At 71.9% G+C, this 14,356-nt stretch overlaps 1 protein-coding gene across 1 annotated transcript; it reads left to right on the forward strand.

The window, feature by feature from the left end:
* Positions 1 to 4,045: 4,045 nt before the first annotated feature.
* Positions 4,046 to 13,332, forward strand: LOC125361038 (collagen alpha-1(II) chain-like). The gene is made up of 9 exons (XM_048359253.1): positions 4,046 to 4,106; positions 4,224 to 4,391; positions 4,465 to 4,692; positions 5,200 to 6,247; positions 7,107 to 7,455; positions 10,011 to 10,097; positions 10,671 to 11,069; positions 11,437 to 11,545; positions 13,037 to 13,332. The coding sequence occupies exons 1-9, from the start codon at positions 4,046 to 4,048 to the stop codon at positions 13,330 to 13,332; spliced, it is 2,745 nt and encodes a 914-aa protein (XP_048215210.1).
* Positions 13,333 to 14,356: the final 1,024 nt, after the last annotated feature.

Below are 14,356 nucleotides of genomic sequence, written 5' to 3' on the forward strand. Positions count from 1 at the left end.
GCGTGTCTGGTTTACCCAAACATGGCCAGAGCCTTGCAGCCCGGGCTCTGCAGTGCTGGCTGGACATACAGGAGAGGCGTTCCTGAAGGACGGGAGAGGGAGGCCCCGTCCAGGGTGGGGCCGGGGCCACAGGGACGGCCTGGGGGTGGGGTCCCCTCCGAGAGCAGAGGCCGCTCCGTGCCACGAGAGCCCCAGCTGCTTCATCTGCAAAACCAGGGCGCAGCTGCCGTCCCAGGCCCGGGGGAGCTCAGACCTGGGATGAACCCTCGGCTCAGGTGCGGACCCGGTCCCAACAGGTCCCGCCACCGCTCTGCCGGTCCCAGGAGGGGGGGGGGGTGCTCTACCCGGCAGAGATGGCCGAGGAGAAGCAGCCCAGCGGTCCTTTCAGGCCGTGGCGTCCCCTAGGGGCCATGGTGGGCGTGGCTGGGTCCCCCCCCCACACTTCTGCGTCCTTTGCCGGAAGCGCCCCGGCCTCAGAGGCTTCCTCTGTGATTCCCGCGAGGAGCCACGACGCAGTCCCGGCACCCAGGCCCGTGGGCGCCAGCTGGCGTCGGAGCACGGTGGCCCCGCGTGAGCGAGCGTCCCGGGCAGCGGAGGATGGGCGTGGCGGGGGCCGGGCTGCCCCGCGCACTGTCCTAGCGGAACTGCACGCTGTCTTCACGGCTGGGAGCGAGCCCCGTGTCTGTGAGCCCTGAGCGCGGGCCGGGCCAGCCCGGGGGGTTCCTGCACCTGCTGAGAAGCCAGAGCCCCCCCGCCCGCCCCCCGCGGGAGCTCTCAGCAGCCCCTGGGCCGCGGGGCCACCGCTGCCGGCCGCTCCCTCTGCGTGGTGAGGAGGGGAGGCTCGCACCGCGTCCCAAGCGATGAGGAGACACGGTGCGGAGACCTGGGAGGAAGACGCCGAAACGGAGGCCCGCGCGTGCGCACAGGGATGCTTGGTGAGGCGAGCTGAGGCCAGCGGCCGCCCGTGGGCTTAAAGCTGAAGACACCCGCTTGGTAGAAGCTGAGGCTCTGGTGAGACCTGGGGCTCTGGGGCACTCGGTGTGGGGTGAGGGGTCCCCACGGGGGGAAAGAACAGGTGCCCGTGACCGTTTCCAGCCACGGGGAGGATGGGTGGGCTCGCACGCCTGCTATGGAGACAGAGGGTCGACTAGGCCAGGGGAAGCAGGCCTGGGTGCGGGCGGGGGGCAGGGCCCCGCACCCCCAGGGGAAGCAGGCCTGGGTGCGGGCGGGGGGCAGGGCCCCGCACCCCCAGGGGAAGCAGGCCTGGGTGCGGGCGGGGGGCAGGGCCCCGCACCCCCAGGGGAAGGCTGAGTGCAGACTATCTCACGGCTGGCGTGCAAGTGTGTGGTGAGGGGCCGGCAGAGGAGTGATACCAAGTCAGGGTGGGCGTGGGGGGGCACAGCAGCCTCGGCCCGCCCTCCCCTCCCCCTCCCCCTCCCCCTCCCTCTCCCCTACACGTAGACCAGAGCCGCGTCCGTGGCCCCTGAGGTTGTCTGGCCGGGAGCACCCAGCTCCTGCTCTCAGCCACGTGTGTGTATGTGTGTGCGTGCACACACGGGTGTGCACACGTGCGAGTCTGCTGCTATTTTTGAAAACCTCACAGTCCAGCAGTTCGAGCTCTAATTACCCGATATTGTTAATTATGCAGAACCGTCAGCACTTTGTTTTTATGGAGCAAACCCAGAGCCTCAGGCCACTCTGCCCAGCGCCACTCTCTGAGTGCGAGCAGCCCGGTCCCCGCGGCGTCCGCTTCCCTAGCCAAACCTGAGTGTGTGTGTGGGGGGGCAGCCCGGGGCCTCAGCTGCGTGCCGAGCCCAGGACGCCGCGTCTGGAGCCGGTGGGGGGCGCGGGGCTCCGGCCGCGGGTCGGCGGGGCCTCCTGGGACTTGGCTTGGCCCCTGCCCGGCGCCACGTGCCGCTCCCGTCTCAAGTACTCCTTCCGGAATGTCCTGGCCCAGGAGGACCCAGGGGGCTTTGTCTGCTGGGGGCGGCCCCCCAGGGGCTCTGCACATGGGGGACAGGCTTGGGGGGGCCGGGGGAGCTGGTCCTGAGTCCAGTCCCAGGTGAGCTCTGCGGTGACTCTGGACGCCCCTCAGGGCCTGCTCTAAGCAGACACCCGCGGGGGACACGGGCCTGCGCCGGGGCCTTCCGCGCCCCCCCCCCCCGCCCCCCGACCACGGGAGAAGTCCTGGCTGCTCCCTCCCACCCGGGCGGCCCTGCGCGTCCCGCACTCGCTCCCGGAGCCGCCTCCAGCGCCGCCCACCCCCCGTCACCCCGGGGCTGCGTCGGCCCTGCTGCACCAGATGCTCGCCTCTGTGTCCATCCGCCGGCCGGGCTGCCCCGGCCCCGTGCCACGCCCGACGGGGCGCCCCACGAAGCTGAGGGACGGGGGTCTCCGAGCCCCGGGGCCTCGGCTCAGCCCCTGCCTGCCACCGCCTCCCCGGTCCCCTCACGGAGCCCTCAAGGGACCCCTGGCCAGGCCCAGCGCGGCCGCGGCTCCCGCGCTCCGGATGAGAAAGCGGAGGCTGGGCGGAGGCGGGGCGGAGGCGGGGCGGAGGCGGGGCGGAGGCAGGGCGGAGGCGGGGCGGAGGCGGGGCGGAGGCGGGGCGGAGGCGGGGCGGAGGCGGGGCGGGGGCGGGGTGGGGGCGGGGCGGGGGGCGGGGCGGAGGCGGGGCGGGGGCGGGGGCGGGGCGGGGGGCGGGGGCGGGGCGGAGGCGGGGCGGGGCGGGGGCGGGGCGCGGGCGGGGCGGGCGCAGAGGCGGGGCGGGGGGCGGGGCGGAGGCGGGGCTGGGGTGGGGCGGGGGCGGGGCGGGGGCGGGGGCGGGGGCGGGGCGGAGGCGGGGCGTGGGCGGGGCGGGCGCGGAGGCGGGGCGGAGGCAGGGCGGAGGCGGGGCGGGGGCGGGGGCGGGGGCGGGGCGGAGGCGGGGCGGAGGCAGGCGTCCTGCGGGTGGGAGGGGGACCGGAGGCGCTGACCTTGCTGCAGGCCGCACACCGGCCCCGTCCCGAGCCCGCCGCCCCGTAGCTCCCCCCCGCCCCCCCCCCGCCGCGTGGCGTGCCCCTGAGGAAAGCGGCTGGGCAGGCCGTCGGGGCTCACGTCTAGGCCTTGGCCTTTGGGGAGGCAGAGGCTCTCTGACCAGTACTTACCAGACCCCATGACCCCCGTCCCCCCAAGAACCACCGCCCTCCTGCTCCCCCGCCCCAGGGCAGCCTGGCGCCGTCCGCCCCACCCCCCACCCGCCTGGCTGACCCGGCCCCCGCCCCCGCCCCGGGTCCCCGGCCCCCGCCCCCGCCCCGGGTCCCCGGCCCCCGCCTCCCCACCACGATGGATGTCAGCGCGTGGCCCGGGAGAACGCGGAGACGCGGGCGACTCCGCTTTAATTACTCTCCTCCGGTGAGGTAAGGATCCCGGGGTGCGCGGCGGAGCTCATTAATTAACTCTCTGACTTTAATTAACTTCTTGCCCATCTCACCTGACATAACGTGGGCTCACCCACGTCAGCCCTGCCGGGCGTCGCCTGCTCGTGACTCCACAGGGTGCTTCGGGGCCGCGGTGCCCGGGTCCCTGCGGCGGAAGGCGTCCCCGGGGCGGTGCGCGCAAGCCAGGCCGCCGGCGGGGCGCACCGCGGCGGGGGGAGACCCCGGGCCTCGGCACGGCGTCGGACCTGCCCCTCGCCACGCCGCCCCGTCCCTCCCCAAGCGCCCAGGCGCCCCGCTAACGCGAGGCGGGTCCCCCCTCCCCGCAGCCGGGCTCCGCCGGAACGGGCTCGGCCCGGGGGCCGGGGTGGGAGCACCCTGGGAATTTGCCGCCGTCCGGATGCGGTGGAGCGGGGCATCGCCCCGTCCCGGCACCGCCAGGCCGCTCAGGTCATCGCGACGGCCGCTGGGCCGTCCACCTTCCCGGCCCCCGCGGGTCCCGCCCCACGGAAGACCGCCTCCCACACCCTCCCGCCCTCAGACACCTCCCGCCCCGTCCCTCGCAGCCCCCTGCTGTCCCCGGCACCCTGACTGGGTGACCGGTGACCGGGCACCGAGCTCAAGGAGTCAGGATGGTTTTGTCTCCTCAGAGAGATCCCAACCTGAAGTCAGACCGGGAGGACGTCCGAGAGGGTGGGCAGAGCCGCGTCCTGGGCTGTCCGCGTGCAGGCGTCCCCAGGACACAGTGGAGGGCCCGGCCGTGGTCCTGGGCCAAGGGGGACACAGGTCCCACCTGACACGGGTCCCCAGGACACAGTGGAGAGCCCGGCCATGGTCCTGGGCCAAGGGGGACACAGGTCCCACCTGACACGGGTCCCCAGGACACCGTGGAGTGGAGAGCCCGGCCCAGGGGTCTCCTGCTCATCGTGGAGCCCAGCGTGAGTCTGGGCCCCAGGACTGGACGGCTGCTGGGCCCCGGTGCCCCGTTCCCACCCTGGGCTTGAACTGTGCCCGGGACTGCCCGTGCCCGACTTCTGCCGGCTGCCGCCAGGGGGTCACGGGCAGAGGGGCGCGGAGGGCAGGTGGGGACCCAGCGTCCCCGAAGGCCCGGGCACCGGGAAACAACCTGAGGCGCCCTGGTATCGGGAGAACGACGGGTCCTTCAGCCTTCTGGGCCCGGCATTCCCTCCTAAGGGGCAGAAGACCGGGGCCTGGGAGGCCGCAGGATCACGGGGCGATGGCAGGCCGTTCTCAGAGCCCAGCCGTGGCTCCGGAGGGCGTATGCAGCCCCTTCCTGCTTAGCGCTCACCGGAGGCTTCTCTGGCTCATCTATTTATTTTTGCTGGCCCTGGGTTCGAAGGCAGGGCCCGGCATGCCTGGCTCTCTGCGCGTGGCTTCCGTGGGAGGCCCGCCTCCCGTCCCGCTCTCTTTCCTGTAGTCATGTTGCATGTTGCGAGTCGGGTCTTGCTTTTCGCCTCGACTCCTGACCCTCCCGGCCGCGGGCCGTCTCCGGGATGGCGAAAGGCTGCACGCAGTGGGCGTGGCCCCTCCTGATGTCGGGTGGGCAGGCCAATGGGGAGCCTGGAACGTGGCCCCGCCCCCACCGTCCCCACCCCCCCCCCCCCCCCGCCAGCCCCGCGGGTCAATCCAATCCAGACGGAATCAGTGCCCTGTCGGGCTGATGGATGAGCCGGGTGGCCAGAGTTGGGACGCCGTCTGGTGTGGCGAGGGGGCCCCGGTGGGGGGGGGAGCGCTGGATGGTAAGGGTCCCCCACCCCGCCACCAGCGGCGCAGCGCACCGACTCCCTGGTTCACCCACTGACCCCGGAGCCCCCGGGGACGGGGCTTCTGGAGCCTGATGGCTGGCGTGAAGAGGGGCCCCGCCCGGCCCCCCCCGCCCAGGATCTGCCATCCTCACCCCCAGACCCCACTCCGGGGGCACTGCAGGCCGGAGGCCCGGGCCCAGCTCCTCTCAGATGGTGGCAAGATGTCTCAGAGGACCGAGATGGCAGCTGCCACCCGACCACGGGGCCTGCGGGCAGAACGGTGCTGAGCGGCAGCTCCCGGCAGCATCGGCCGGCAGGGAGGGAGGCAGGGAGGCAGGGAGGGGGCTCCGTGCCTCAGCCTGGGGCAGGTGGAGAGCTGAGCGCGCCTCCCGGAACCCCTGCAGCTCCAGGGCAGCCGGGGGAGCGGCGGCCTGACTGCCCGTCGCCCCTGGCGTGCTGGGAAACGGGCTTGCTGGCTCCGGAGGCCCGGGGGTCCGGGGGTCCGGGGGTCCGGGGCCAGGCGGAGCCACTGTCTTCAGGGAGGCCCCCGGCACGCTGGCCCGGCCTCCTGTCAGCTCCTCTGGACCAGGGGAGACTAAAGCCGGGCCGCTGGCCGCAGTCCTGGTCCTTCATCCGCGCGGCCGAGGGCGTCCACGCCCGCCTGGCCTCCTGCTCCTGCTGGACACGAGACGCTGTCAGGGCCGCAGCCGGTCACCGCCACCCCCTGCTGGGGGCCCAGCTCGCTCCCCGCGTCTGCTGGGCCGACCTCGATAGGCTCCTGGGAGGGACGCTGCCCCGCTGCCCCGCTGCCCCGCTGCCCCCGCTGCCCTCGGTGGGTGTGCCACTGTGTCCCGCCCTGGAGGAGTCAGCAGCCGGCCCGCGCCGGCCGCAGATTCCCGGTGTGGCCCCCACGGCCCTGGCGGCGGCGAGGGCCCCGGCGGCGGCTACATCGGGAACCCTCTTTGTCTCCGGGAGAGAGAGAAAGAGGAAGGAAGATAGACACCGTCAGAGTAGGACGGGAGACGGCGCGAGAGGCGCGGCCGCGAGCGTCCCGGAGCCCCCGGCTCCGTGCCGGCGGCAGGCGGGGCTCTGGGGAGGACCCAGGCCCTCCGGCGGGGCGGTGGGGGGCCCGGGTCGGTGGGCGGCAGCTCCGGGCACGGCTGGCTGGGCTGCCCAGGCGCTCAGCGGGGGAGGGGAGAGGGAAGCCGCACCCGGAAGGATCCGTCCAGCGCCACCGCGCCCCAGGAAGGATTGGGAAGGGCTTGGAAACTGCGTCGTGCGGAGGCCCGGTAATCGTTGCAGCTCTTCCCGGTGGGTCTCGCTCACCCCCGAGCCAATGCGTGTCAGCCGCAGGCGGGAGGCCGGGCCGGGGCCCAGACCTGGGGGTCTGCAGATGGACGGCCGGGGCCCTGGGCGGCTGATTACACGGTGGCTCCTTCGCCCGTTTGTTCATTGCTTTGACCCCCACACTGTGGGGAGAGAGAGAGAGAGAGAGAGAGAGAGGGAGAGAGAGAGAGAGAGAGGGAGGTGGCTCACACCTGTAATCTTAGCTACTCAGCAGGCCGAGATCTGAGGGTCGCAGTTCGAAGCCAGCTGGGCAGTTAAGTCCATGAGACTCTTATCCCGAATTAACCACACACACGAAGCTGGAAGTGGAGTCGTGGCCCAAGTGGTAAAGCACCGGCCTTGAATGGAAACGCGAAGGGACAGCACCCGGGCGCTGAGTCCGAGCCCCCGAATGGGTGCACGCCCACGCATGCGTACACACGCACTCAGTTGCACCCACGCGTACACACACGCTCAGTTGCACCCACGCGTACACACACGCTCAGTTGCCTCAGCGACCCTGGGCCACAGATGGAAGCTGCCGGGGCCCAGAGGCCGCGCAAGAGGCCAAGGATCCACCGTGACCCAGTCGGGACCGCAGGCCCTGCGCAGAGGACGGGGTGGAGAGCGAGGAGGACCTTGTGTGGCCGGCAGGGGCGGCGGCCGGTGCGGGGGCCCCGGGAGCCTGCCGGGCCGGCGGTGGCTCTGGGCCCCGTGGGTTACGGCGGGTGCTGGCGAGCCTCACTGTAGCTCAGAAACCACAGGCTCAGGCGCCATGGGGCTGCCCGGGCTGCCCTGGCACACCGCCCCGGGGGCTGCCCTGGCACACCGCCCCGGGGGCTGCCCTGGCATACCGCTGGCGGATTCAAGGCGCAGATTACGCGGGCGACACTGAGGGACTCACCACGGCGGGCCACGCCCCGTCCCCCCTTGGGAGTGTGCCTTCCCGGGTGCGCATGTGTGTGCGTGTGTGTGTGTGTGTGTGTGTGTGTGTGTGCAGTGTGGCCCGCAGGGACAGGTTAGGCCCCAGGGTGGTGGGGTCGGGACACGTCCCCCCCCTCCCTCCGGGCCCTGGGCATCGCTCCCGGGGCGCCCCGCCTCCCGTGGCCACCCCCTGCCCACCCCCCTACACCCCTCCCTCCCTCCCGCCCCCAGCAGCGCTCCCAGGGCGCCCCGCCTCCCGCGCCCACACCCTCCACCTCCCCCCCTCCACTGGCATTTCTTTGTTCCGCTGTATGTATCTTCATAAGCCGCCTTAAATCCTTTCTGAACAAGGCAGGATATAAATAGATAAATAAAGATCCCCCCGCGCCGCGCATTTCCTCCCGTCTTTCCCAGGGCCCTGGCTCATGCCGGGAGAGAGCCATTCATAACCCCTGACAGCTCCCGCCGGCCGGGAGGGCTCCGGTGCCGCCAGCACCGGCAGCCGGGCCGCTGGCCCCTCGAGGAGGGCGCCCCCGGGCGGGGAGGGGGCGCACCCCGAGGCCCGGGCCGGGGCCGCCGCTGAGGGGGGAGCGGTCGCCCGGGACCGCGGCCTCCGCCCGGGAGGAAGGGCACGGGGCGGCGGGCAGCACCCCCGTACCGCGGGGGTCAAAGGTCCCAGGCGCACCTGCCCCGACCCCGGCACAACCCGCGTGCGCGTGCCGCCCTAGCCACGGCACAGGGGGCGCGAGTCTGGACGCGCACTCAGCCGTGCCGCGCGTGAGCTCTGCTGCACGCGTGCCCGGCACGTGGCCGGCCCCACCGGGGTGCTCGGTGCCGCCTACCTGCCCCGCGCGGGTCGAGCCACGCGTGTGTGCGTGCGTGCGTGGCGGGGGGTCAACCCCAGGGCCTCGGCACGTCTGACGGTAAGTGCTCACCGCTGCGCCGTCCCCCGTCGAGGTATTTACGTCTGCGTCGGCTGCACCGGGATGTAAGTGTGGTCTCTCTGTGTGGGTGTGAGCGTGTGTGCACGCACACGCGTTCTGATGCTTGCGTGCGTGTGTGTGCAAGTGCGCGTGTGGCACGCACATATGCAAGGGTGTGCGTGGCTGTGCTTCACTGTGGTGCGTGTGCATGGTGTGCGTGCGTGCGTGTGGCCCTTGTGCACGCGGGCACGTGGAGTGCGTACACGGATCACGCGCATATTCACGTGCGTGTGTGTGTGGGGTGTGTAGATGCGTGTGTGACTCCGGGCATGTGGGTGAAGGTTTTGTGCGTGTGGAGTGTGTGTTTGGTATCTGCGTGTGCATCCACACGCACGTCTGTGATGCCTATGCGCACATGCACTGTGCATTAATGTGCACACTCACATTGGTGTGTGTGTCATAGTCTTCATGTGCGTACATTCATTGGTACGTGTGTGTCACATGCACCGGCGCATGTGGTGTGTGTGCACATGCACGCACGCACGCGTGGTGTGGGTGGGGCGGGCAGGGGGCCTTGCACCAACATCTGGTCTCCCCCACCTTCCCCACGCAGGCGTTTGGATTTGCACCCTAGGCATGAGCCAGCTTCCGGCTTCCAGTCCTGTGCGTGCACGTGTGCACGTGCGTGTGTGTAACAGGATGCGTGCAGGTCACACGGGGGCATCACAACTCCCCCAGGATTTCAGATCTCCCTCGGGGCACCCCCGCCTGGAGGACACATTTCAGGGGTGGGAGGGGCCCTCAAACAAACCACCGCCAAGGTCCTGGGCCGTGCGGGGGTCCTCCCCCCGCCCCCTCCCCCCGGGGGCTCCCCGGCCGGCCCCCGTTAGCATCCGGCATCGGGACGCCCTGGCTCGGGTGAGCGATGGCGAGGAGCCGGGAGGAGCCGGGGCGCCGGGCGCCGTATTTCACGGGCGGCCACACGATTTATTTCAGGGAGCGCTCGTATTTCAGCGGCGCGGCTCCGATGTTGGGTGGGGCGCGGGGTCGTCCTGTCCTCGGGGCTGGATGCAGGCGGGGTGGGAGGGGGGGCGCCTGCCGGAGCTCCGGGTCGAGAGGACGGGGTGCGGGGGGACACGCGAGGTCACCCGGCCCCCGGCCGGCCCGTGGGCGCCCCCGGGGAGGGGCTGGCGGTGGGCCGGGCCGTCGGGGACGCGGCCTCGGCCGGGGGGCCCGCGGCGGGCGGGGCGGGGGGCCCCGGCTGGACGCAGCGCCGCCCGTCCGCGCCCCTGGGCCCTGGCCCCCGCCCCGTGGACGTGGCTCTGATCCCGACCCGGCCACGGTGCTTCGTCAAGGACGGCCGGCTCGGGCCGCACGCGCGTGTGCACGTCTCGGCGATCGGCACGGGGTCGTGTCTCCACAGACGTTCCTAATCGTTTCCCTGCGGGAAGGGGCACGGTTAAGGACAATTAACCCGCGCGCGTGCCTGTCACGTCTGCGCAGAGGAGGGAGTGACGGGGCAGAGCGCCCTGCCGCCCGCTGGCTCCGGCGCTGGGTAAAAGCAGCCGGCGTCCCCGCAGCCCCACGGAGGGCCCTGAGGACCTGGGCCCAGGCCTCCCCGAGCGCCCCCCCCCCCGCTGCCCACCCTGCGTCCCCAGGGCCCGGCCAGCCCTCTCACCGGGGAGCCTGGAGGGTCTGGGCAGGCGGCTGACCGGAGGCTGCCGCCCCAGGGTGCGGCGGCCCAGGTGAGGGGGCCCCGGGGCGCTGACAGGGCTGTGAGCGGCCCCCCAGGCCTCCGGGGAGGCGCAGGCCTTGCAGGGGCGCCCGCTGCCTGGCTGCAGGGCCCCGTGTCCCCTGCCCGGGACAGAGCTCCCGGAGCGGGCAGAGGCCCCCCCCCGCCTGTCACCCCCCCCCGCCTGTCACCCCCCCCCCGCCTGTCACCCCCCCCGCCTGTCACCCCCCGCCTGTCACCCCCCGGGCCACGCGGAGAGTCCTCGCCTCTTCCACCACGCCGGGCTTCGTGCCAGGCGTATGGGGGCCGCGGAGCTCGTGGGCCAGTGGGGTCGCAGAAATGGAAGCGGGTGACCTTTTCACAAACACCAACTATACACGAGGTGCTCTGGGAGGAGGGGGGGGGGAGGAGGGGGAGGCGCCGTGTGGGGGGGAGCACCAGCCCTCTCCTGGGAGAAGGGACAAGGAGGCGTGGGCTGACGGCCACCTCCTGTGATGAGGAGCAGGGCCGGGGGAGGGGGGTGGAGGGAGGGAGGCAGAGGGGGGGAACAGAAGGGAGGGGCAGAGGGAGGGCGCGGTCCCCGCAGCTCACGGAGGCTCGCCAGGTGCCCCCGCGGCTGCTGAGCGAGGGGGTGGACGGCCAGCGGCAGGACGGCGGGGGTCGGGGGTCACCGAGTCCCCCGGGCCGGCGGGAGCAGCCCGGCCTTGCGTGCTCTTGGCCCCCAGCCTCCGAGGCCCTGAGGCCTGGGGGCGGGGGTGGGGGTCCCCTCGGCCGCCTCGGGCCTCGGGGCTGCCCACTCTGTGCCCGCCCGGGTCTTCGTCGGCAGCGGGAAGCGCGGGGGCTGCGGGTGGGCCCCACCGCGGCTGGCCGGAGCCCCTGGCGGCGCTTGGGCCTGGGACGGGCGATCACCCTCGGGCTGAGAACGGCTCCTGGAGCCCGAGGACCTGAGATCCACGCCGCCGCGGCTGGGGCCCGGCTCAGGCCGGTGCGGGGTGGCGGGGGGCAGTGCCCGGCCGCGGGGGCAGGCCTGGCTCTAGCCCGGGCCTGGGGCAGCCCGGGGCTCTGCTTGGGCTGTGTGTAGCTGTGACCTCCACGTGTCCTCTGGCCTGTGAACCCCCCCCCCCCGCGGGGGCTCCCTCCCAGAGCCCGCCCTGGCCTCCTCTGTGGCTTGTCCAGCTCTCTCCTGGCCCCTCTCTCCACTTCCATCCATCTAGATCTCTCTCAAGCCGGCTTTCCTGTCCTTCTCGGCTTTGGGGAATCGGCTCGGCCCGCAGTTTCTGGAAGGGACAAGCCAGGCATAGCAGCACTGGTGCACTGATGTCCTGCCGGCCCTCCGCCCATGCGCCCCGCAGGCTCTCCAGGGCGGCCCTGCGGGCGGGGCCCCGGCGGACGGGAGCCCCCAGCGGCGTGGAGGAGCCCCAGGCCTGGCGGCCCGGCTGGGCCACGGCTCCCTCCGAGCAGGTGCCAGGCGGGACAGGGACACCTGCCTGCTCCTCCCAGGGACAGGTGGGCGTGTCCTGCTAGGAGCAGATGCCGGCTCTCAAGTGTTGGGGTGACATTAGCGGATCTGGGAAACTGCCTTAGGGGAATTCTCTTTTTCCGTTCCCTAAGCAGAAGGTAACATTTGCTCATTCTGCTCAGGTTGGATTTCCATATTAATTATTCAAAAGACTTAATGCTATCAAACCAGAATCCATGTACCGGATCCAAGGGGGAACCAGAAACAAAATCGATGGGTCCAAAGGCAGGGGGGCACCATGAATAATTAACTCTCCACGCCTTGAAGTTTTCCAGGGGAAGGACAAGTACTCACAAGAGCAAGAAGACGGAGCATCTGCAAAGACCCGGACTGTGGATGGAAGAACGGACTCGCGGCGATGAGCCAGACGGAGGGGAGGCGGACAGGCGGGCAGGTCGAGATGGGAACAGGTGGAGGGGTGGGCTGGGTAGAAGGGGGTGAGTGGGTCGATACACATGTGGATGGACGGATGGAGGGAGGGATGGGGGGGGACGGGCGGGCCAGGGGAGGGAGGGCCTGGAGGAGGAGGGCCGCGGTCTCCCTCCACCCTGTGCCTCCTTTGTGCCAGGAGTCACGGCTCTAATTGGATTTAAAAGTGACCACAATTTCACGCGTCTTTCAGCGTGACCTCAGGGGAAGGGCCGGCCTGCAGAGCGCCCAGGATGAGTTTTATGCTATCTATTTATATCCAAATCAATTCTAAGTGGGTTGCAGGCCTGGGCCTAATCGAATCTGCCGCCCTTCATACACAAAGATGAGACCCCTCACCCCTGCCTCGGGAGGAGGCCGTTCCCCCGGGGGGCGGGCAGAGGCGGGGGGGGGGAGGGAGAGGGCTGGTCCCTCTTCCTCGGGGCCCAGAGCGAAGGGGGGTGCGCCAGCCTGGGGCAGAGGTGTCTGGACAACGCGTAGGGCACTCTGTCACGACGTGGTTGTGAACGGACCGCGGCGCCCCGGCCTCTTCTGTGATGTCCAGTGGAGACCTGGGACAGGTCTGAGGAGAGGGAAGGTTCTCCAAGCCCCCAGTGTCCCCGGTCACCCCCGTCCTGGTGACCTTGGCAAGCACGGAGGGGTCCCACGGCTCTGCTCTGCACGGGCCCTCGGTTCCCCCAGGCCCGGTCTCCGCCCTCCACCCTTCTTCCTGCCTCTCTCTCCTTCCTGCCCCCCTTCCCCCCATGGTCCACCCTTGGTGAACGGGGCCGGCACGGAGCAGGCCTCTGGGGAAGGGACAGTCAGCAGTGACCGGGGCAGCCCCGTGCCGGGGCCCGCAGGGGTCCGCGAGGCCCTGGGGGAGGGTCTCCCGCGTCCGCCCCCCTCCCTGGGATGTGTGCGTCCGGCGTGCGGGTCGTGGCAGCCCGTGGGGCGGGGTGCCAGGCCGCCCCCCGCCGCCCCGCTGGGTCACGCCTGGGCTCCGGTCCTGTGGCTGCCGAGTGCAGAGGGGCCGGTGAGCAGCAGAGGGCGCTGGCGCGGCCTGGGCCGCAGGAGGAAGCAGGAAGCGGTCGGGCGGGAGCCGGCCCTGGGTGGCTGCCGTCTCCTCAGCTTCCAGCACCCCGGATTGAAGCTGCGGGGCCTGACCCTGCCCCCAACGTGGACGGGGCAAAGAGCGGCCACGAGCGACCCTGCCCGCGTGGCCGCTGACCGCGCCGCCCGGGCCGGAGGCTGCCCCGGTCCCCGGCCCCCTGCCCTGGGGCCTCGGAGACGCTGGGCTCCCGGTGGCTCCCTCGACCTTTGACCTCCCCCCCCCATGCCTTCCCACACGCCCTGCTCCCGCGGGTCCTGGGTGTCTGGCCCCCACTCCTGCGGCCCAAGGACAGTCAATGATGCCGATCGTTGCGGCTCCCTCGCCCGGCGGTGATGAATGGGGCCGGAACCCGCGTGCTCTGGGATCGATACGGTGACATCTTCATCGCGGGAGGGCTGGCGAGCAAGCGGAGGGGCGGGAGCTCCCCGTCACCCCCGCCGGGCCCTGGCCGGGACACGGGGCAGGGGCCGCACGGGTCCCACCGCTGCCCTTCAAGGAACAAGACGGCAGCGAAGCGCTCAAGGTTAACAGAGTGAGTTTATTTGAAGGTGAACGGAGAGCCACGGAAGAAAGGAGGAAGAATTAGCAGACCGCCCCCCCCCCCGCCATGGGGAGGGGACCCCCGTCCCCCTGCCGCTCAAGGGAAAGTGAGAGGACTCTGTTCCCGGGGACGTCTGTCCTCCGCCCCCTCCTCCAGGGCTGGGTCTCTGGTTTGGCTTGCTAAGCAGTGCAAGGCCTTTTCTGCGGGGCGTGAGCTCCTGTCTGGGGGACGCCCCCCACCCGGGGTGCCGTCAGCGCCCGCCTCCCAGGGCAGGCAGGAACCACAGAGCTGAGTGACGCCTTCCCCCCGCTCCCCCCCCACTTCCTGCCCGGCCTGGGGTCCAGTACCCCACCCTCCGCCACGGGCTGCCGGGGCGCGGGGCACCGGCGCTCGTGAGGCCGCGGGGGACACGGAGACCGGGCCGGGTCTGGTCTCAGCCTGCTGGGCGGCCCGCGCCGGCCCCTCCGCCTCCGGGCCTTGGTTCTCTCGGTGGAGGCTGAGCCGGCTCTGCCGGGGCCGAGGGCCGAGGGTGGGGTGCCCGTGGAACACGGGGACGGCCCCCCTTCCCCCCGTCAGTCTTCGCATGGACGCCTCGGCCCCTCCCCTCCTGGGAGGCCGCACCCCCCAGCGGCTCTGAGCCCTGGGGGTGGCGGGGGACAGGCTCTGGGGCTGGTGGCCAATGGAGGGTCTGCC

Source organism: Perognathus longimembris, chromosome 12, assembly GCF_023159225.1.
Source record: "Perognathus longimembris pacificus isolate PPM17 chromosome 12, ASM2315922v1, whole genome shotgun sequence".
Taxonomy (NCBI): domain Eukaryota; kingdom Metazoa; phylum Chordata; class Mammalia; order Rodentia; family Heteromyidae; genus Perognathus; species Perognathus longimembris.

Coding starts and splice junctions, on each gene's coding strand:
- LOC125361038 (XM_048359253.1), top strand. CDS start 4,046: ATGGTTTTGTCTCCTCAGAGAGATCCCAACCTGAAGTCAGACCGGGAG. Junction 4,392..4,464: donor TGGACGGCTGCTGGGCCCCG/GTGCCCCGTTCC, acceptor GGCTGCCGCCAG/GGGGTCACGGGCAGAGGGGC. Junction 7,456..10,010: donor TTGGGAGTGTGCCTTCCCGG/GTGCGCATGTGT, acceptor CTGCGTCCCCAG/GGCCCGGCCAGCCCTCTCAC.